The sequence below is a fragment of the Charadrius vociferus genome, unplaced genomic scaffold (assembly GCF_000708025.1).
Source record: "Charadrius vociferus isolate BGI_N301 unplaced genomic scaffold, ASM70802v2 scaffold108, whole genome shotgun sequence".
Classification (NCBI taxonomy): domain Eukaryota; kingdom Metazoa; phylum Chordata; class Aves; order Charadriiformes; family Charadriidae; genus Charadrius; species Charadrius vociferus.
The window spans coordinates 4,716-29,446 of record NW_009649770.1 but is presented as its reverse complement, the minus strand read 5'-3'; the positions used below and the strand labels follow the sequence as shown (position 1 = coordinate 29,446).

The window sequence follows — 24,731 nt, the reverse complement described above, 5'->3', positions numbered from 1 at the left end:
TGTGAGTATTTGGCAGGAACATGCCATGAAACAGCAGGGCTTCCAGGAGAAGTCTCTGCTGCTCGCGGGGAGCAAGCCTGCTCAGCAGACCTGCTGGGACGTACTGCCTGGTACAACCACAATTACAGCAAGGCAGCTATAGAGAAGGAAGACTCGGTATTTAAACGGAAGCAGGGTTTTCTTAGTTTTAAGTGGCATACTATCTGTTTTCTACAGGTCTAAATCTGAGCCCAGCACACAGTTTCATTAGAGGTACAGTTTATAGCCTCTCTCCATGAACTACTCACTCCTTCCCGTTCTCCCCTTTCAAACTTTTCATTAGTTTCAAGCCATGTATTTTCACAAATAGTTCTTCAAGCACACCTCTCCCTCAAGCAACTGAACTTCAGTAATCTCATTACTTTGAAGACATATTAGTCTGGAAATTTAACCTCACTTTAAAAAGGCAGCCAATAGTAAAAACATCAATGCTTTGCTACTAGAACAACATGATCCAATCTCTGACAACAGAAGCCTTGCCCATCAGGAGTTAAGACGGTTCTTTGCAGATAAATTTTGGAACATTAGCTTCTACCCTTCCAGTATGTTAATTGCCAGAAGACAGACCACACAGATCAAAAATCACGGTTGGACAGACTTTTATAACTGTGATGATGTTTGACAGAGACATAAGTTATCATATTTACGCATTTCCTTTATGATTTGTTTTGTGCTGTTAAACTGTTGCCAAAGCCAAGCCTGCTACATACATCCTCTCATTCCTCCTTAATACCTTCAGGGATCTCAAGAACCAAGTCATCTTCAAAACACGCACAAGTACTTTACATATGGAGATCTTCAAAGACAGAAGATTTCTTACCATATTCTTTGCACAACTTTCAGCAGTTGTACATTCCCTTTTTGCGTCTGAGTCGATGACAGGGAAAGACATGCCAGTTTTATTCCAGGCACAGAAATATACTGCAAAGCTCTCTTACACCGTTCACGCAGTTGTTATAGACCTAACTCTTCTTCCTATGCGAGATCAAAATATTTCACACACAGCCCTACATGAAAACAATGTAATTAAAAACAAACTTCAAAGTCATCGTGTCTGCCAATCATTACTATATTCATACATTTAAACTACAAATCTCTTTTACACATCTGGGCATTTTTACGCTTTCATCTTGTTTTAAGAATGCAGAAAACTTGGAACTACAAATATATATTCCCAGGTGGTTCTGCTACCTCTCCATCCTTTGAAGGTTGTCCCACAATTCCTACCTTTTCTTCCCTTTACTTCACCCCCAAAAAATTGCCAGAAGCACCAGTACATTTTGTCATTGGTTACACTGGAACATCTTTATCAACACAGCGTAGCACTGCCTCATCCTCTGACTCCAGTATTATGTGGCTAGAAGTTTTTGTGGTGACCTCTTAATCCCTCTATTAAGATGTTAAAATTGCCTCTGAAATACCCTTCCGATCCCTCATATCACTCTACGCAAACAGAGGACACTGCTGACAATACAGAACAGATTTGCACTTCATGCCTACCAATTCTATTCATCCTTTCGGAACAAGACACGCCCCAAATCCAGTCTCCCACCAAACCAGAGACTCAGATGTCACTACAGGTGAACAACTTCATTTCATGGCAGCTCCCGGCTATGACTTATACTTCTACTTTAACTACTTAGTTATTATATTACAACCTAACCCTGCAAAAGTATTATATGAAATTCAACAGATTCATTCCGAATGCTTTTTATGTATTACTTGCACTTTCACAGGGTTGGGTTTTTTAAGCAATGCCAACGCATCAGGATTATCACTGCAAAGACTTACAGTGTGTCCTGCAGCCAAGTGCTTCCTGCTTCACGAAAGCTCTCAAGGGGTCGGCAAATAGTTCCTCGTTTAAAACTGGGGCTGTGGCAAACAAAATTCCAGGCTTCCACTAGCAGATAGTAAGCTCTGCGTCACGAGTCACAGACAATAGTACTGCTCCTCATTGCTCTGCGCAGGGAAGTGGGGGAAAGACGGCTCTGTGCGGAGAACTCCAAGTTCTAGACAGTGTTTGGCAGAGAAGTCTGCAAACTTCTGCTCATTTACAGTATTATTCTTGAAACTTTAACAATAAGTGCTCTGCAATTACTAAAGAAATAGTCCAGATAGATTAATTCAAGCAATCAGATTAATACAACAAAATACAATGACTAACATGTAAAATGCAGGGACTCACTTCTAGAGTCAGTTTTCTGTAACTTTCACATGAGTAAAGAATGTGGAATTGTATTTACTGAAAGTTGAAACACGTAAGGAAATGAAAAATCAGAAAGATCAACTGGAAATGTCATTAGCATTGTGAGGGGAGGGAACAAGAAATAAATAAGAGCAGCCCGGCCATCAGAAAATAAATCGCAGTGCTACGTAAGACCTGACACACAGACTCTTTGGAAACAGCGGGACCTGTACTTCTTTTGGTTGCAGTTCTGGTGTTAGCAGCATTCACCATTTCAACTGCCCTGGCCTTGGCTGCCATGCTGGAAGTACCTGTACGCATGATGGGGAAACAAGGCTGGATAACCCAGGTAAAAGGACTCCCACCCCTCCAGTCCAAACCACTCAATGCCCCCTTCTGGTGACCATGCAGAGGAGCAAGTTCCACCAGCAGCTAGGGCATCCTGAGCTCAGTCGCCACAGAACACACCAGGCTGAACAGTCATGTGTACTAAAACTTCAGAGAAGGAAGAATAGCAGAGAGCTCTGGCATCCCTTTGGGTGTCCCTATCAGAAAGCACCCACGCAGGTCAGTGTTTTTCAGGGAAGCCATCCAGAAAGGGCCTGTCTTACTCCTTACACCGTGGGTTCCTACGGTGAAACAAGCTGGGACAATTAATCGGATCTACAGCCTGTTCCTGGAGCAATTCAGAAGTGTTAGAGAAATGGGGCAAGGGGTAAATGAATGGTTTTGACTGTGGCAAGAACCTGGTGTCAGCCACCACCTGTCCCAGGCACCAGTGGCACTACCTCACTCTGCTCATACCTTCGCAACAGCGCTGTTCCACAGCCCACGGCACTGCAGAACAAAATGCCTCTGTTTACTTAACTGAGGTGAATGAATAAAGAGGTTTGGCTCGGAAAACTGCAGCGTCCCAGGACCAGGAAACTTCTACTTGAGCTCCCTCACAAATCCCCCCCCCAGCAGGTCTGACCAATACAGCAGGTATTCACAGCAGCTTGCCTCACGCAAGAAAAATTCAATGCACTTTACTGTACTGAGAGACGTTTCCGCTTTCTACTTTGCTCTTAGCCTACACTCGTAACTACAGTCCTTGTAGAATATATTTCTGATACATGTAAAAAAAAATAATTAGTAAAATACTTTTCCCTATTCCCTTAATATGCCATGTCATTTCATTCAATTTAGGATTCAGAAAAAAACAGTTTAAAACCATTTTGGAATCACTAATACATAGAAAGTACCCTTGCTGAACGTAAACTTTATAAGACAAAAATCATAGAATCATAGAATTGTCTAGGTTGGAAGGGACCCTTGAGATCATTGAGTCCAACCATCACCCTCACACTGCCGAGTCCACCACTAAGCCATGTCCCTCAGGACCACGTCTACCCGTCTTTTAAATATCTCCAGGGATGATCAGTGCTGATTGATGACAGAATTCTTTTAATCCAAAGAAAAAGCAGCTGAGCAACTATTAGTTTCTCAAATTTCCTCAACATCTTCAGTATTTAAATACACTTGTTCCAGCCCTTCTCTGTCCCCATGCATTGCTTAGGATGCACACGTCAGCAGCATTAATATGATAGCACACTTCACACCAAAGAAGAAATCTGCTTTTATATTGGGGTTTTAGTGTGGGGGTTTTTTCCCCCCCTTCTCTTTTAAACAAAGTATGGCAACAATTTGATAGCCTAGCAGTGCTTTGCCCTCCTGAACCCTGGCAATGACCCAGAGGATTTGCACTCTACTGCTAATCAGAAGTCTGGCTGTGGCCATTTCCCATGACATAGCTGAAATTCTCCAAAACTTGCCCTCTCAACTTCACTAGCCACGCCATACTGAAACTATTTGCTGTATCCTTAGGCTGTCAAACACAACACCCATCCCGTGGCCGCTCTGCTGCAGCAGCCCAGCACTGTCAGGGCTGCAAACCTGCCGCACTCGCTATTCACCCGCAATCAGAAGGAAACGCTCTCTCGGGGAAGCAGTTTCTTCTGCAGACCTGCTTTTCTCACAGCAACAGCATCGCAGAAGTAGAAGACTTAAAAGGAAACCAAACATTATATTTTGAAGTCTAAAAACAAAAAAAATACACTCTGTGCACATACTTAAACTCAATTTTTTAATTTTTATCTCCAGTTAATAATCCTAAGGCCTGTTTCTTTTACTGTGCGGGCGGTGAGCCCCTGGGGCAGGTTGCCCCGAGAAGCTGTGGCTGCCCCATCCCTGGAGGTGTTCAAGGCCAGGTTGGACGGGGCTTGGAGCAACCTGGGCTGGTGGGAGGTGTCCGCCCAGGGCAGGGGGGTGGAACAAGATGGTCTTTAAGGTCCCTTCCAACACAAGCCATTCTATGGTTCTATTCAACAGCCTGGCTGCCGTTCCAGGCCCACCTAACCTATTGCACATTGTCTTCAGTGGTGCATAGAAATGGCTTTGATTAGATTTATTCTTTTCGATTAATATCAGGAACTATGGGAAAGATACAATCCAATTTCTGATCTGTCCATCTCTTTCTATTATTCCATAAAAAGACTATTAGTAGCTTTGAAGAAAATTACAACAGAAATTAAAGTTGCTTAGATCACTCGTTCAGGTTTCACCGTTTTAAAGTTCATAATGTTTAACCAAGAAATTCTATGATTTTTCAAGGCAAGTCACAGCTAAACCCTTTGCTTCCTGTCTACACACCAAGAGAGTATTTAAGCACTGTATAAAATTGAGATTTACAACCGATGAAAAAACACCAGTACTTCAGGAACAGGAATGATCACGCGTCAGTCTTTCTGAAATTTACTTATTCTTAAGCAATTTCGGACAATTCAAATAGTGTCTGATTTTCCTAATGTTTCCATGAAAAACCAGAAGCAGCAATTCCTAAGCCTACAAAAGCTTTCATTCAAAACTTCCCAAGTAACTCAATAGTTAGCTATTTCTACAGTATCACAATAACATAACAATCCCAAGGCAAAGGGTAGCATTATTGTAACACTTTAATAAAATCTACAGTAGTGTGTATATTTACAATGTGTTTTGTCTGTTACATTACACACCCTTTTCATTAAGCATTACATTTTCCTGAAAAAATGTTTGAATATCCATAGTAAGAAATGGTTTCCAAGAACAACTCAGCATCAGCACAACATGCAACATCACTGACACAAAAAAGTAACAGCTAATATATGCATATGTAAACCAACCATCATACAAAGAGGTTTGGCTACCTAAAATAAATAAATAAATAAATAAATAAAATAAATCAAAAGATCACCAACTCTTCACACCAGTACTAATCCAACACGAAGTTCCTCAGTTGAAGACGTCACCCAATTCTTTAGAACACAAGCCATTTAAATAATGCACTTACTTCAACAACTGAAAATTCCATTCAGGACACCGAGTCTTGCTCATCACATTCCCAAATTCTTTGCTGTTATCTGGTAATTCCTTGCCTTATTACCTTATAATTAATATTTGCCCCAGTTGCTTTTCTGACTACACCTAGTTACAAAGAGTCAGAACATGGACTCCAAGCTGAGTAAAAACAACAAACATAAGAATGATTTTTTTTTTTTTTTAATTATCCAGGTTTGTTCTTTTTGTTTGGTTGGTTGGGGTGTTTTTCAACAGTTTCATAAAGTTCCAAAAGGTCTACGTGTCTTCTCAAAAATTCATAATGATACCATTTATTGCTATTTTTTATTTCAGGTAGTTAAGTAACACATTAGTAACACACTAGTTTACAGCACGACCCACAGCCATGGAGTGGCAGTAAATCAGCAGGTGCTATCCCAGACCAGTAGTAATGCAAATTTGCACTACGCAGAAGTCCAGCGGGCCCTTGACCTGGCTCCTACTGGCTATTATTTTATTTGAAGACGCCAAAACTGCAATACTAGAATAAAAGCATTACCACAAGGTCCTCCTGTGATTGCCTCCTCCTGGCTGCCAGACCCTGACTCTGGCTACTGCTTTCAGTATATGGACCGCTCTTTTGTCCTCTAATATTTTTACATCCAGGCACAAGGGAAGTAAAAGCTACCAGTTTTTTCATACCTACCTAAAACCCTGCAAAAAAGAGCCTCAATTCCTATAAGAAGTCTCTAAACATATTTTTTAGTAAGTTTCATACCTACCTAAAACCCTGCAAAAAGGAGCCTCAATTCCTATAAGTCTCTAAACATATTTTTAGTAAGCGATGATAGTTGACGATAAGCAAAAAATACATTACCCATCCTCTTATTCAAATACTGAAGCGCTTTATGGGTAATTCAAAGGAAATAAGAGCATTGCACCTCAAATGCCATTTCTACATTTTCTCTTATAAATGATAGATGTATGACCCCATGAAATGTTCGGTAACATTTTAAGTGTACTGTTTTCGATAAACATCATGTCTACATCCTTAAAACTGGGATGCATGGAATCATGAAAAGGTACTTGATAAAATAAGGTCTCACAAAACTATTTGCAACCACTTCAAAGTAAGCAAGTAAAGAATAATTTAAGAATTAAATAAATAAGGACAATTGTGCTATCTGGAATTATTTAAGATAAAATTAAAATTGACTAGAGTTTCTGAAGCATCCCCACTACGATTTCAATAGCTTGTCATTCATACACTGACAAAGCCACAAGTTGTCTAAGGTCTAACCCAGGTCTGCAACAGGGACATTAAATTCTGTTACAGAGAAATGTAAGGAGAAAGCAAACATTTTGTAAGTCCCGTAGACCATTTCAAACCTCTATTTTGGCAGGTTTTTTTGTTAAACAAATGAAAAAAACCACCCCACACCACACAACAAAAGGTAACCAAACAAGGCAGTTGACATGTACGCCCAGAAGGAGAGCAGAGTAACACAGCCTTCAAGCAGCCTGACAGTTACCTACTTCTGGGGGGGGGCGAGCTGCAGGGCTAGGAGGCCATGCCTACCTTCACTCTATGGACATGTAAAATGAGGAGCCAATAAATAAAATTAAATGGTTTTACTCCACTCAAACTGACTTGGTCTTTTATCACAAAAAAAAAAAAGAAAAGAAAAGAAAACCATTTAAGATATTTTGGTTTTTCTTCAAAAATAAACCTTCCTAAAATTCAAGTATTTGTATCATTCACATAGTTAACAGTTACATCACCTCTTACCTATCGCTGACACACCAGTCTAAGCAGCATAACTCAGTGTAGTTAATCCGCATAAAACATGTTAGGATTTTGGAATATTTTTGATGATTTTGTACCCACATGGCTCCCACATGAACTCTAAAATTTTTTTTTTTAAAAAAAACACACTACTTAAAAAAACTTTTGACATACACATTTAAGCAAAAGTATTTAATTCAGTAACTGGATTGAGTAGCTAAGTTAAGTGGAGCCTTTCTGGAGACACTACCATGATGTCATTCCCTTCAGCATCAGATGAATTAATAATCATGCAAGATTAGTGTTTTATTTTCCCCAGTTGGAGCTTTATGACAATTTTCAAAATATGAACACTGGAAATAATGTGTTTATCTCCAAAACACCACGGAATACAGTCTGTATTTTTAAATAAGCACACATGACATTAAAGATTACAGACTCTAAAATACTTGTCTCTACAGGGCCATCCCCTGCCACGTCATCTCATCTTCTATATTGTTTGGGCCTCTTTGAATTTGCTCATCTTTCCCACTTGTAACATGGGCCTAATTTTCTAGTAGCTTAAAACATGTCTGAAATTCAGCATAACCCAGTGGACAGTAAGATAACATCTCCTTTTAACCATCCTTTTAAAATAGTTAGGATTTTTATGTAATTTAAGTAGACTGCTGACATTGGAGTAATATTAGCTTGGAGGCTGATTGGAAATAAATTTGGAACTTAAATCAGGATCATCAGATTAAAATCAGAAAGAGAACAATCATATTTCTGTAGTTGCAACCTGAAACTAAGGTAATATCATGTAAATTCAAAAGCTATGTTCTTGGATATTGCGAGGTTGAGACCAATTTGCCCTTCTTTCAAATTTCACTATTAGATACACATACAAAAATGCTCCAGAAAAGAACTGAAAATCTTGGCAGATTCAGTGATGTGTCTTCTGAAAAGAAGTACAAACAACTGTTGTTTTCACAATGAGGAAAATCCCATGCTATTTGAGAAACTGCATACTCACATTGTTGATGTAGCCATGAGCACCCAGGCTGCGGCCAGCAACTGACATGGGCTAGTAGCCAGCTTGCAGTTGCCACCTTCACCACAAGTCCCTACAAATTGTATGAGCAGTGCCAACCCTAAACATCCTTCTGGGGACCTCATGGGTTTTCCACCTGTACAAGGCAGTAAAACAGGCATCCTCCAGGAAAAAAACAATGGAAACATCTGCCCCCATAGGAACACTTCAATCCTTCACACCAAGTCCACTCTGAAAAGGCTCTCAGGAAGGAAAACTGTGAAGATGTGATATGAGCCATCTATACTACACTCCCTTTTTTCTTTACTTTTTTTTTTTTTTAATTATTTTCCAGGAGACACTGGGAAGCACCTATGTGCATGTTTCCCAATAATCCTAACAGCCTACTGTGCAAGTCATTCTGTTTTTACAAGGTGGTTTTAATCAAAGCAGGATCAGGTCACATTCAGGAAAGGGATGTAGCAAATAACTTTCTCCCACAGTGAGATGTTAAACAAGATAAAATGTAAAAATACCAAACACCAAAGCACATCCTACCTCTGAAAAGGATGCCAAAGCCAACATGACAAGCAGATCTGAACAGCACAATTTAGGGCAGGAGATAGCTAAAAATGGCTTTCTTCAGCAGCAGTTCATCAATTCTGGCTCCTGCTGACTTTCAAATTTTGTGGGAGTTGAGAACCCTCATCTCACACTCCGCCAAGATCCTGGTGATGAGCACAATCTTGCATCTCTTGCACAGCATCTTCCAGCACCCACAAAAATCCCGTCTACTACATTTAATCTTTAATTCAGAGTAGGATGAGGGGGAAGAAAAAAAAAAATCTAGTATCCCATCGCCAGTAACTGCCAAACCTTGAACCAGCTAAAAGCTTCCAAACCATAGTATTAAATACTGTAAATATTATTTTTAACCACAGAATATTTCAGGTTGTAGGGGACCTCTGGAGGTCGTATGGTTCAACTTCCCACTCAAAGCACTGCCAGTTTCAGAGTTAGATGAGGTTAACATGCTCCTTCCTTTTTTAAATGGCAGCAATAAAACCAGAGAAATCTCTTTCTATGGGGAAAAAGAAAGAAATGAGCTTAACAACATAATACTAAATACGAAATCCTTAAAAATTAGGCACATTAGCAGGAAAAAAAAATCCTAAGTTCCCCAGAAACTGCTCAATTAAGACAACCTACTACCTCTATTTCTACAACTAATCCCCACAACCTGTACAGGTGAAACAAGTTGTGTTCTGTGGATAATTACTCAGGGCAGGGCGGGGGGGGGGAATCAGTCAAATATCTGTTGCATAACTCAAAAGGTGCCGTTTAAAGTATTGTCACTGGTTATTCAACTCAGCAGAAATTTTCAGCGTAGACATCCATACCTCTAGCATCCCTAGCACTGATCAAGCATTCCCATAGTCACTGGTAACCAGAAGAGCTTGTTTTAATATGAATATCTGAAACTTTCATAGATAAAAAAATGCCGCCCCACAGTTTAACTGTTTTATCCTTTCAGGTTTTATTCTTTCTTTAAGGGAGACACCAGGCTGAAAGCCTAAAGAACAGCTTACTTCATCATTCTACCTTCCAAATTGACATTCAAATGCTGCTGTACACACACAAATGCTACAGAAACTCTCTACTGAACTTTTCTCTCATTTTTGGGACAAGGCTAGAGAGTCATGCTTGAGTCAAAAGTCCTCAACTTGTCCATACATCTCAGTATGCTCAATGTGCCTTGACGAAGGAGAGGAATCCTTTTCCCCTTTTCATGTCATTATTTTGAAAGGAAGGACTCTACAAAGTTAATTAAGAGATATAAAAAAAAAACCCAAGACTGGTAACAAATAAGCCTCCAGTTTTAAAAGTATATCATTTACACTTTCCATAAAATTATATTTATTTATACACAGTATTTACAAACTTTAGCTACAAAGTTTAAATTCATCTATGTCATGTTTTTGCAAAGTTTGAGGTCACACATGATGCCCATTGTAAGCCACTACTATCCACAGGCCAGACAATCTAGTTATTGGTTCTTTCTTCATGCATTTATTTAAACAGAATGAAATTAGTTTGCTTCATTAAAGGGGACCTGGAATAAGCTGCAGCTGCAGGAGAGTGAGGTGGTCTTCATTTTTAAAAACTAGCAAAAAAATAGGAAAAAGAATAACAAGCAGTAAAGAAAAATAATTCCCTTCAAGCAATTGAAATACCAGTTTTGGAGATAAACGTGAAAAACCTGAGCTCAATAAAAAGAAACACTGTTTTCTTTTGAAGTTCCCCACCAACTGGGGCAAGTGGCATGTTGCATTCCCTACGCTTATGGGAAACTTGTTTCCTGTTGTGTCAGGAAAAAAAAAACCCAACATTATTGCTATGGTCCCTCTGGAGCATGTAATTACTTATACATATGAAATACACTTTATCAAAATACTTGACAAATGTTGCCTTGAAAGTCAAAACTAAACAGTCTGCCTGAGCAATGGTAGTCTAATTCTGTTCTCATTATAGGAAGGACTGGTAGAAACAGCAGCACTGTACCACGCATGTGCATTTCCCAGTCCCATAACTAATAGCAAAAAAAAGAAAGGATAGAGCTTCACCAGATTATCATTCCTTTAGGTGAGTCACTGCCTTCTGGGGCACTACTCTTGCTCAGGCACAGGTGCGCCACCACATCCTCTCAACAAACCCAGCAAAATGACCTCTCTAGATTTACGTGTTTTATTGCAGCCAATCTTATTGCAATGCAAAATCCCGGGACTGGTATTTCAAGTGTAGTCGTTGGCAGTCATAGGAGTACTTAATATAGCGGAAGAAATACGAGGCCTCTAGAGTCAATGAAGGGAAGTTAAGTGAAGTACCTCCTACTGACCAACAAGTGCCCAGATCAAATAACTCCAAGCTCAAACATCAGAAAAGCTGCCACTTCTGGAGAAAAAGGTCAAGTGCTAACCAAAACTTAGCACAATATCCCGTCAGCTCTGCTCCTAGTAAGGGAACAATTATTGGGAAAAAGTAGGAAAGGATGGTATGAGTACAAGTGACTCGAAACAAAGCAAAAATCTCATTCTACTACTTTCAAAAATACAGTTATTATGTGCATATACTAGTTGTAGAAAAATCAGCTTGGGGCTTGGAGACTGAGAACATTCTACTGCACTCAGCAAACTTCTTCAGTTCCAGCGGTACAGAAAACACGCTGAGGCAGGACTGACCTAGCGATGATTATCAGAACTAACACAATAGGGAGTTCTATTAACATGCTTGTGTGGTGGGAAAGAAGATTATTCTCTCAACAAAAGGAACTAACTGTATAAGCATAACATTTGGTTTCATATTGGATGCCTTTATTTTTCAATATTTTTCCCCTCACAGTTCATTAAGCATTGTCATTGTGTAGTGCATGTAAACCACCCAGAACATTAAACTTAACTTTTCTTCATATATCAATATGAATGAAGTAAATCCATATCAGCCGTTTCCTGAGGAAAATCTTTCAGAGATATGTCTCTAGCAACAGCCTATCAGGGTGTTTAGCAGAGCAAAGCAAAAGCCAGGTACTTAATTCCAAATGTGCTTTGTTCAATTTTCCTCAATGATATCTGCATTTTCATTGTAGAAAATCTAAAACGTCAACAGTGGCAATCACTGTATATTTGAATAATCTCACTAAGTTCCAAAGCGTTATGTAAGGGAAACATTAAAAATCAGCTTGTGGACATTTTATAACACAAGCTCTTACAAGCCTTTGTTGTCAGTAAGTTACATGAGTAAGAAATAAAAGCAGCTCAGAGGCACACCTTGTATGACATCCTTCTCTAAGTCAGAAGGGTAAGATAATACATTGCCTTTGCCAATCTGTTCTTGTAGCACCATAACATTTAATGACTCACATGAGTTATTTTCATTTTGTTTCATAAATAGCTTCTACTCTTGTAAGTTTTACCACATGGACTGCACTTGGGACACGAAACCGCATCAGACTCCAGCTCGCGTACCTCCTGGGTCAGCTCCACCTTGACCCTTCTGACAGGCACTCATACACCTCGGGCTACAATCCCACTGCTTCCCTCAACTGATCCGAATCATAATGAAATCCTGGATCATTTATGACTGTATTTGAAAACCAACCTTAGTGCATTTAAAAGTAAAAGGTCACCAAAAAGAATACTGCTATAAGTGCCTGAAAGACTTTAAACAGGCATGGCCTATTACCCCTGGGAAACATACCGAAACGTTCCAGAGATCCTAACCTAAGCTTCCCATCGTACACATTACAGATTTCAAGAATAAAATCAAATGAGAATTAAAACAAAGTAGTGTTTGGACTTGCATCATTTTACCCACAATAACCTTAACTCACAGGGCGCTCGGAATACACAGTAAGTCTCCGCAGGTAAAGCTGAGTTCTGCTGCTGCCAATCAGCAAACAGTCGAGAGAGATGCCGGGAAACTGGTGATGGGAAATGGCCTTTCGGTTTGGAAGTTGCTGAACAAAATCAAGACATGTGTGGTGCTTATAATTTAACCCTCATTAGTACCTCCAGAGCAACAATCATGTCTCCTACTTCTACTCTCCACTCACACACCAAAGAAAACTCAAAATTTGCAATTTATTTCCAAAGTATTTGAAAGGACTTTTACACGACAATTACTGTAAACTACTCTTCAACCTCAGGATGACAGCCTAGTACGGAAAGCAATGAAAACACTTACATTATCATCATTCTATTTTTCCTGTTACACCGATGAGACGTCTGCGCTTCAGGTCACCAGTTCAATCTGTTCCTACATTAAACTTGTGTTAAGAAACAGCCTCAAATGTGAAAATAACACTAAACACTCCTATTCTAATATCCTGCTCACCAAAAAAAAAAAGAGACAGTTACAGTTATTCTGCATTTTCTCCTCATTGCAAGCAATGAAAATTTACAAGTGAATTTGCCACTGCTCATTCTAACTGGGGTCAGGACTCTAGCAGCTCTGGACCATTTAGTAAACTGGGCATTCAGCAAAAACACTTTTCGACTCCTTTCAACATAGAGCCAATGGAGAAAGTGCAGAAAATATTCACACATGAGTTAACCAATTAAGAAGTTTTCAAACCAGAAAAGCAATATCCATATAGCAATAAATTATGTGCAGGTACGCCATGATGTGGTGACATTCGCAGGCTAGCTCTAGTAGCAAAGCCAGAAAGCCATGTTAACAGAGCAAATACAGTACATCCGACGGACGAACTTAGAGTGTTCACAGCCACACTAACAGGGTTATTCAGCTTCCAAGAAACAAAACTGCCAACAAACCATCACGTCAGCATACCTACAGTAATGATACACTTGCAGATACAACCTAACTATTCTCTGACGGCATTCTACACCACTATTCGATCCCCTGTCGAGTTGAAAAGCAGCCCACAGCTTCCAGAGCCACAGCCACCCTGCAGGGGCCACCAGCAGCAATGCCTCCCCGGCCTCACCATCCCCCCAGCTCAAGCCAGAGGAACCAGAACACAACACTGTAGGGAGCTACAGTGCTTGAACTGGTGCTAACAGAAGCAAAAGACCAAAGTTCTGAAGACTAATGCAAGAAAATGGTAAACTAATAATGCCCACTCACAATTATTGTCTTTTGAGAACACTGCAATAGCTGTTGTGTGAAAGCCATCATAGCAAGAAGCTGAGCCACTGTGTCTTCCCCCCAGTTTTAACTTGTCACTCTAAACACAGAAGTTGAAGCCTGTTAAAGGGATGCATTTCAGAATTGGCAGAGCATACACGACCACCCTCAGAAACCATGTCTCCAACTTCCTTAGGTGATGACTAACCATGGAGTCCTGAGGGAGTCATCTGTGCTGCAACTCACTTAAAGCAGCAAAATAGTCTGTGGACATTCAGAAAAGCCTGATTTTGCTAAATATCTCCAGGATGTTCCATGGTTGTGGAAAAAAGAACAAATTCCGATGGGTATTAATATCTAATGGGATAAAGTGACTACATACTTAATTTTATCAATATTCCTTTTTTAGATACTACTAATAGAAAGAATTATAAGAAGCATCAGAAACTATTTACAACAGCCCTGTTGATATAAAGTCCTGGGCTGGACTTAGTAAGTTTACAAGGCTACTATTGGTGTTAGTGAACTAAACTACACATCTTCCAGTTCAGGATTGTGCTGAGCAAGCCTAACAGCAGAACAATTATCCCCAAGACATGTGATCTGAAACTAGAATACGTTTGAGAGTGCTTTTAAAAAAACTCCACATTCAGGAAAACTGGCACCCAGCAACACGGTTAAGGCTACCAAATAACTTAGTGGCAAGTTAATCTCACAAACTGGAAGCCTCCTGATTTCTTGAGCTGAACACCAACCGAAAGAGCATGTCGCCTTTCTAATAGCATAGGAAAAAATCATGAAAATGAAAGACAGTAGTTCCTCAGCTAACAGAGTAAAACAACTTATTTCCAAAGTAGACTTATGCTTAATCTGCGTGTCTGGCGTTTCATCTGAAAGTGTATAATCTTTTGCCACAAACTACCTTAAATAGCTTAGTAATAAGATGACCTGATCACAGAAGCTGGCAAGAGATATCTTCTTAGAAGAAAGACGCCATTAAAAGCCAGAAGCAATTTTCACAACGAGCGCCCTTTCTTCTCCAGTCATAAGAGGGGAAACAAGACATCTGCACAGTATAATTTTAAACAACCAATTTCACACAGGGGAAAAAGTAGCATTGAGGAGGGAGCCTTCTGGCTTTTTGACATGTCTTCGTTTGTTTTCTGCTCTCACAATAATAAAGAAAAAAATCTTCTATTTGTATTTTTTGAGATTGATCTTCTGCACTAACTTAGACAGGAAAAAATCCTTAGACTCTGCAAATAGAACTGGGGTATTTTTATTTAAAAAAAAAAAACAAACAAAAACCACTACATACATTATTTACAACCAGAGCCAAAAAGAAGATATAAAATGACTTCAGCTTGATAAATGGTGTAAATGTCATGCATCTATCTGCAGCACAAGCCTCTGACCTAATGCACATCCTTCTCAAGCCAGAAGTGCACCCTAGAGACCAGCAAACACTTACTGTAATTATTTACTGTCTTCTCAAAAGACTTGCTGTGATCTATCCACAGTAAAACTACAATTATTGGATGTGGATAAAACCACAAAAACACACTGTTACAAGCTCATGCTATTTTGTCATGGCAACACCATAACTCAAGCTCATGTAACAATTGAATTGTCAGGATCTTGCTTTAATGCGAAATGATAATGGAGCTCTAAGTCAGCAATCTGTGAGATCTTTCTTTCGAGAAACAGAACAAACAAAAATAAAGAGGACACTGAGAAAATTTATGAACTGGTTGCTTTTCTAAACACAGCTTCTGATGACATCCATGAGATAAAAGACACTGAATTTGATCAGGAGTCATGATTTGATACTTCGAGCTCGCTAAGGATCAGGCTAGAAAGGAGGGTTTACCAGTGACAGTTCTAGTAAGGCTTTCAGCAGCAAATTCTTGGCAAATCACACACATGTGAAACAACATCCTCGCTACAATAAACATCTTCCTTATAAATGCACTGAAAGGAAAGCAGACATTGGTAAAATCTCCACACTACACTTGCCAAATTCAAACCAGGAGACACGGACTTACCTGGGCCAAGTTCTGACTGCAGGCACAGTGTGCAATAGAAAGACATAGTATCACCCAGCGAATCTCAACTTTAGGTACACCTTTATATTTATGTTTAACAAGGTCAGCTTGAGAAATTGAGCAATGAAGGTATTAAAGTCGGCAAAACCAGTAAAACTTTGCCTGAAAAGTCTTCGGAAACATTTGGTATGTTTTGTGTGTATGTTTGTATAGGTGCACTTTGTTTCTAATCTACCCTTAAAAACTAATAACAACAACAAAGGTCAAACAGATAATTTTTACTGGTGTGCCTCCAGGTATCATACTTATTTTTACTTATTTGACTGTTTTACAGTGATATACATACCTTATTAGCTTATTCATGTGCATTTATTGCATACTAAACTAGAAAACTTAGATGATCTAATACAATGCATAGCTGTGGTCATAAAAAGCAGGAGATTCATATCACTGTTTTAAGTAAACTATAAACAAAACAGGAGGTACACATTTTTCTTATTTCAGGAACAAAACATTTTAAAAGTTAAATATAATCAGATAAATTTCAATTTCATTACAAATAACAGTGGATGAGTGCAAAATAAAGTTCCACATATTATCCTCTTTCATCCTTCCAAAAGCAGTCTGAGGCAGATGCCCAATAATTCCTGACAGCCATTAATCTAAAGGAACAGCACAATGTAGCAGGTTGAGCACACGATTCCTCGTACCATTTTAGCAGTCAGCTAAGTAGCCCCTTTTTCCCATTCAATTTTTTTTCATATTCCATCTTTGAACACTGAAGTTATCTGTTTCCCTGTCCAATTTGTTTCAGTGAAGTATTATCTAATTCTTGTTTGAGTAGTGCTTCGAAAAGTGAAACATAATTACAGATAGCCACTGACTACCAATGACTATCTGCCACTAATGTTATGCTGGAAAATATTAATTTGCAATTAAGAGATACAGACAGCAATAGGAAACTATGACACTTATTACAAAACTCTTATGTTTGCATGACCTCAAGCTAAGAAATCAAATAACAGCATCCAAGCTTTACTCCTAATGTATTTACTGCAAAATGTTTTTCTCTGTCTAAAATTCAGTTTGCTTCACTACACATGAGTTATTTGGCACAACATATTGTACATGTATACAACAAAGCAGTTTCCTGTTTCTGCCTGAGCATGAAGAAACACTTTTTTACTGTGAGAATGACTGAGCACTGGACCAGGTTGCCCAAGGAGGTTGTGGAACCACTATTCCTGGAGATACTGAAAGCCATCAGGACACCAGCACCAGTGCGCTGCAGGTGACTGATGGATGCGCTCCTCCTGTCTGAACTCACTGACCTTTGCTCCAGGCAGATGCTCAGCAAGTAGGTTCAACGGAAGCTAATCCTATTGTGTGAGGTTCTCAGTGAGGACTCGGCACGAAACGCAAAAAAAAAAAAAAAAAAGGGGGGGGGGGGGAGTTGGCTAGAGACTGGGCTGGTAAGCAACCGAAAATCCATTAACACAGCAGAAAATCTGCCTACAAATCAACCACTTTACGCTATAAATATCTGCAGCCATCAGGGCCTGTTGAGCTCTCCCTCCACAGCAGCTGCCTACACAGCAGTGGTCTCCCTTGAGCAAGGACACCTTGCAAGGTCACCGCTCGAGGCCAAGACATTCCTTACCTGACACCAGGCATCAGTGGGTTGATAAGTAACATTTTTTGCATGCAAGTAACATTTAAGATACATTCTAGTAAGCTTACGTGATAATCTTTATAACCTATACTAACTTTAACTGTAGCAAATATTAAGTTTTGATTGATCCATCTGTACTTATTAAATATTTTACATACCTAATTTACTGATTAGAACTCAATAAACTAACTACTAGATCAGATCCAAGTGATCTCTGACTCTCCTGCAACAGCAATCCTGCTTGAGCATGGCGGTGGTTGGACACAACTTCCAGAGGTGCCTTCCAACCTCAACCATTTTGTGATTCTGTTAGAATTGAATATTGCCCCTTTAAGGTCACTCATGGAATTTGTATTGTATACTACAAGTGAAATAATTACAGATGAATATGCCAAAAACACATTGGGACACACATAACTACAAAGTTTAAAAACCTTGAGATATAAAGGGAATTATGCGTGCACAGCCATGAACCAGTTTTGTCCGAGTTCGGGATCCCAGGGCTGTGCTCTCACACTAGTGTTCAGCTTTAGTCTGAATTTAGATTCTGATACTACCCTAAAATAGTAAATTACTTAATTTCAGAGTCTAATGGATAATTCCACTAATCTGACACTCCTGGTATCAGATTTCAGCATCTTTAGGTTTCCAGAACCTGGTTTGTTTTCTCAAGTGACAACTAAGACAGTCCATTAAAAGTGAATCACAGATTCATAGAATCATTGAGGTTGGAACAGACCCTTAAGATCATCAAGTCCAACCGTTAACCTGGCACTGCCAAGTCCACCACTAAACCATGTCCCTCCGCACCACATCTAGATATCATTTAAATACCTCCAGGAATGGCAACTCCACCACTTCCCTGGGCAGCCTGTTCTAATGCTTGACAATCCTTTTGATGAAGAAATTTTCCTAATATCCAATCTAAACCTCCCCTGGCGCAACCCGAAGCCATTTCTTGTCCTAGAGCTTGTTACTTGGGAGAAGAGACGGACCCCCTACGTCTCTACAACCTACTTTCAGACGGATGTAGAGAGCAATAAGGTCTCCCCTCAGTCTCCTCCCCAGGCTAAACACCCGCCGTTCCCCCAGCCACTCCTCAGACTTGTGCTCTAGACCCAACAAATGTTCCGTGGCTATAAATTAGGCAGCGCTATTAATTCTTACTGCAAGCCTTGAGTCTGTAACACCTCTAAGAGGTTTTTTCATCCACGCAAAGGAACTTTACCTTGACTACTTAGTGGCTGCCTGTACGTATGGGTGTCACGGACCAGTAGCATACTCAGACTTTAGTGAAAAGCAGATACACTATGATCACTTTATATACCATCTGTGCACATGAAGGAAATTCATAATTCCAGCATGCACAAAGCTATGCTTACAAACTTTCCCAATAAATTTCAAAAGTTGTTTTCAATATTAGAAAATAATTATCCTGGGATCAAAACCTGGCTTTATAGCTGTTAATTACATGTTTTGGTTTATTACAGTTTTTTGTCCATTTAATCACTTGTATTAAGATTAATATTACCTTTTTCTTTATGGCTAGACATTAGTAAATTGTACATGAAACTATAAAAGAAAGTAACTTGTATCCATTTCTCAAGTTATTAAGAGTGCCTTTTCCTTGATCCATTTTTCTCGCTAAAAGTGCCTGCAGTTTGAATTATTAGATACTTAAATGGTTTATCTGGAATAAATAAATAAGAAGCTTTAAAACCTAGGACATCAAGGCAACAGAGCAACGGCAAACATTTCCACTAGAGAATCCAATCAGGAATTCATTCACCACCCAATTTAAACTTGGAACTCTTATCTAAACTACAACAAACAAAATCCATGAGTCTCAAAGCCACTCTTTCTAGAAGAAAAGGCTCAAAACCTTATGAGAAACTCGTTTCATGGGATGTTTCACATTCCATCTAAAGTTTATTCCCTTATACATGTATTCCTGCTTCTAATATCAGCCAGATGTGACAACGAAGTCTAAGCAGCACCGTAAAAGATGCAAGCATATCATGTAGCTCAGCATTTCAGGAGGTTGGAGAAAAAAGGCAAATGTACCTGGAGCTAAGCCATTAATTAAGGAAGTAGTTACAATCTGAGAAGCATTCTAAATTAAATTTTATTAGTTAATACAAAGATTGTATTTCAGTGAAAACACACACTGCCCTGACATAAGTACGCTACGGTGGCAAACAAGGAAGCCATCAGGGACAATAGCACCGCTGTCCCAGACTGCAAACAGCACACATAGGAAACAAGAGAAGAACCCAACATCACCAAACAGGTTTATTCTCTCCCTTTTCAAGCACAACATCGAAACGTAGAACATGAGGTCAATTTCCAGCAGCAACAAGACTGCAGAGACTCTGCTGATACTGAACTACAGCCAGGAATTTGTTCCTTACTAAACTCACAGGCAGATTTCAGCCCAGCTGACAGAACACTAAGAGTCTTCAGATTTGTTTTGCAACCTTTCACTACACCTGAAACATTAACAGGTCTTCCCTGATACTCTCCAGCGCACAAAATTCTGCGTGTTTAAGCAGGTCAGTCACTCCATCTCCACCAACTTCTAGTAATGCCAATAAACATGCCCAACTTTCACACTATCAAGTTATCAAACTTAGAACTACACACAAAAGTCACAGTTTATATTTTAAAAAAATTGAGTCTGGACCTTCATGAACAAGGTTGTAGACTTGTATGGTTCACTCACGCCTGCTAAAGAGAGCAGCTGTAAGAATCACTGCTGATTTCAGCTGTATTTGCTATGAGGACAAGACTGAGCTCTTCGTTTTCAACAAATAAAATCAAATTTTCCATTTTGCATACAGTACACGGCAATACTTAGTTCTTAAAATTTTGCATCATTTGAGCCGTAGCAAGCTTAAGAATTAAAATACTCAAATTTGGATGTTCTACTTTATCAGGATTAAAACTACTACAAAACAATAAAATAACTGCCTCAAGGCTTAGTAGCCCAGAGTCGTCAGTGTGAAAATAGGGCAGCAGAAATAATTTACCTGTAATAGAGAAAATAAAAATTAAGATCAATATTATACACACTTTTAAATATTTATTTTAATTCACTCGTTGTAAATTCCACAGAATTTACATCACCCACGTATCAGTCCCTCTTATCAATTTTTGCTTCACTCCTTTTATTCCCTTTCATCACTTTCTCAACTACGCTTTCTTCTTGCAAGGCTAGGTCAGGCAGCTGTGGGAGAGGAATGCAAGCATCAGGCCTCTTCATTGAAGCGTTTCACCCTAAAAGCCAGTTGTGAACAATAGACTGGCACAGTTGGACTTAAGACAAGTCATAACAGAAGTGAGAAAGAACAACTCTGAAATCTACTAGCAGAAGGACCAAGACAGTAACACAAAAATATAGAAAATAACCTTCTTAAATACATATTTTCATTTTTCCTCAAATATATTTTTGTGTGTGTACACAATCTACTAGGCAGCAAATTTCTCAGTCTTATCCCATCACTGAAAAACACAATCAAACTGGACAGCGAACCATAGCAATTCACTTAGCTAAGATTTATTTAAAATATTCACTATATTTATATAACACTTGTATCTTCAAAAGAAAAAGCAAGTTTCTACTGACAAACAGTGCTGAAGTGATCTATCTAAAGCACTATTAAAGAGTAAGCAAGACTCTGAATGAATGTCCGTGAATAAAGACAAATACTTCACCAGGATCCATTGGGAGGCATTACAGAATACAGCATCCATATTAATCATTTTAGGTAATTTTACTACAATCTTTATATTCTAAGAACCAAAATTACTACCCTTGCTGTTAAGAACTATAATATATCATGATTACATGATCTACTAAAAAATACACCCTCTGCTATTGAAAAGCCCCAGTTACTTTCCCCTAGTTCCTTTGTGCAAGGTCGCTTAAGAGAGATACACACAAGTCACCACCACACACAACCTTCCCTCCAAAACCACAAGTGACCAGGAATGTCCTTTCAGCCTAATGATAGCCGTGTACAACGCGACTACTCAGAGCAAGTTTCAACCTGTTAAACTAGAATTTGTATTAGTGGATACAAGTAAACTCTATAATTTTTTTTTTTTTATCTTAAAAGCATCACTATTTCCTTAGGCAACCAACCTATATGAAGCAACTCTTCTATGAAATAAATACCACTGGCACCTTCTGGAGACCAGATAATAATATCTGCAAGTAAGCACCAGCTCACGCTTTAAACTCAAGAAGAGTTTCACGATGCAGAATTTCAAAAACACACAAAGAACATTTGGAAATAGAACCAAATCACTCAGCCCTAGCATATCCATTGAGCAAGTATTTTCTAGGGCATTCAAAAGCTGAGACAGAGATAGCAAGAACAAATCCATCAAAGACTTTTCAAGCAGATTTTGAGATGAAAAGACAGCTATAGTTTCTAATTATTCATATTTATCTTTAACGTCCAGAACTGTCATTCACTTCTACAGTTTTTCATGAGCAAGTTCACACAAAGTTCATAACAGAAATTTACCAAACTTGAATCGGTATCACTCACTGCACAACACTGTTCAGTTTGTCTGCTTTTAAAACATCAACAAAGAGCCTATTTTTAAAAACAATCACCTGATTCCAAAATTAATCTTCACCATCGCCACGTTTTGTATTTCCACAGGAAGACAAAAAAAAAAAATCATGTACTGCACTGCCTAAATGGTTTGTTTGGTTGCATAGAGAGGTATTTAACCAGTTATAAAACCCCCACATGGATGTAGCAACTTCTCAACAATCCTGCAGTAACTTTACAATTTCACAAGCCAAATCATAAATCCTACTAACTAGTGTTCCATAAACTCAAGCATACGGAAAAGTTTTACCATATAGCACATCTTTCAAAAATACAGAGTGGATCACAAGTTTAACTTTGGCAGGATCTAGAAGGCAATTTCAAACACCTTTTGACTACTCCTCTAAGAAGGCAGATGACTTTTCTTGATAGTAACTGTGCAGGCACCTGCTCATCCATTTCATTTCTATTATTCTATTTTTAAAAAATATGCTATATAAAACATCCAGTCAATGTGCTAACACCACTCTCCCCCCCGGCCCCCCAATATATCAAATGATGCCAAGCTCGTGTTAGTCTTCTCTTGCTGTCAGATGGCATCAAGACCAGTTTTAAAGATCTCATAACAGTTTTTATATTTCAAGGAGATAAAAAAATTCTTTACCTCTCCACATTTCTTCATCTCCCTGACTGATAAGGCAGCAGCCATAACTTTGCTGGTCTGCCAGGCAAAGGCTTGACTTAGTTGAGAAGATAATTTTTAAAACTAAAGAAGTTACATCAATCTGTGTTATGTAAACATGCTAATTTTAAAATAAGAGTATACAATCTCTCTTTGTGGACATCTAGACTACACTGGATATCAAAGTCGACACTTTCCATGGTTTCCATAACTCTACAGAGAGTTGAAAATCAATTCACCTTGAAGTCATCATGGTGAATGTGTAAGGAAAAGAAATATTTTGTGATTTCTCTTCCCTCTGATATTTATGCTCTACTGAATTACGACTATATATACGCAAACACAACACATGATCTTGAAAACCCTTGTTATTCTAGCAGTTCTAATATCACAAAACTTAAACCTTTCACCAAACCTGTATAATAAGGAACATACAACGGAAACAAAAATCAGATTATACTTACAGTCTAGTTAACTTCTGTGTGTTCTGAAAAAGCAGCTCTGGAAGAACTTGCAATTTATTCTTGTTCAGACGCCTAAAAAGTTAAATTAGAATAAAAATGTTATTCTAGCAGTTCTAATATCACAAAACTTAAACCTTTCACCAAACCTGTATAATAAGGAACATACAACGGAAACAAAAATCAGATTATACTTACAGTCTAGTTAACTTCTGTGTGTTCTGAAAAAGCAGCTCTGGAAGAACTTGCAATTTATTCTTGTTCAGACGCCTAAAAAGTTAAATTAGAATAAAAATATTAGATTATCTTCTAATTTAAGAAGATTATTCTATTATGCATAAATACATGAAGCTCCCATTGTTTTAAACCACATGGTATAAGCTCAGCATAGAACACATGACACACATTAGTCATACACAAGCCAAACAGATGACACCGTCTGTAGACCACCTGCATACATTCTTCAGGCAGGGAGTCAAGTGACAGTCACAGAAAGTTTGAATGTTTTAACACGGATGAATAAACAAATATATTCTCTTCAGTTTTCCTCTGGATGCCTACTAACAGTGAATCCTATGGCCCCCATGGTCTGCCTTCACTGCTCAAGGAACAGTTAGTAGGAAGTATCTGGATTTTCTCTTTCTTCTAAAGGCACAGTAAATTAAGTAACTTGACCAACTGAGATGATTTCCAAACTAGCTGTTATTTCTAGAATATACATACAACAATTGTTTTTTATTTATTAAAGAATTTTCTTAAAACTTCACCTTGAAAACGTGACCAGCTGTTGTAGAACATACAAGTAACCAGACAACTATATGGTGATTTGAAATAGAATCCTAATCTTTAAGATCCTTCCAGAATCATCTTAGAGAACTGCTTAATGTTTATATATTAGTCCATTTTACTGTGAAAAGTTTTACAACTGAGAAGTTGTGGTCATCAGTGTAAGAAATGAACTGTTACCAGTTCCTCCAGGCTAATCGCCATAAACAGCACAAGCTTTCTCTCCTTCGTGAAACACACGACAGCCCTGCAAAATCTAAAAGCTGTTCTACCTGTAAGAAACAATCTTTTTCTGCAATCCTTTTTCTGTTGTCTGACAATAAAAACATTTACTTGCATTCACACTCCTCATGAATGTTATTTACATAACAATTTACATAAGTTGACCTAAACTAATCAGATACAATTGTACTGTTGTCTATAAGAAGCTGACTTCTCATATATGTTCATATATAAAGCTGTATTTATGCCTCCTTTGTTCCCAATCTACCTTAAATGTTA

At 38.6% G+C, this 24,731-nt stretch overlaps 1 protein-coding gene across 1 annotated transcript in view; it reads right to left on the bottom strand.

Moving 5' to 3' along the window:
* Positions 1-23,714, bottom strand: part of SLIT3 (slit homolog 3 (Drosophila)) — a gene marked incomplete at its 5' end in the record, with an annotated part of 473,057 nt that extends 449,343 nt beyond the window's left edge. The window contains 2 exons of the mRNA XM_009890879.1: positions 23,448-23,519; positions 23,643-23,714. Of these exons, the coding sequence (XP_009889181.1) occupies positions 23,448-23,519; positions 23,643-23,714 (144 nt within the window). The remainder of the gene's footprint in view (positions 1-23,447; positions 23,520-23,642) is intronic.
* Between the last annotated feature and the right edge of the window lie 1,017 nt (positions 23,715-24,731).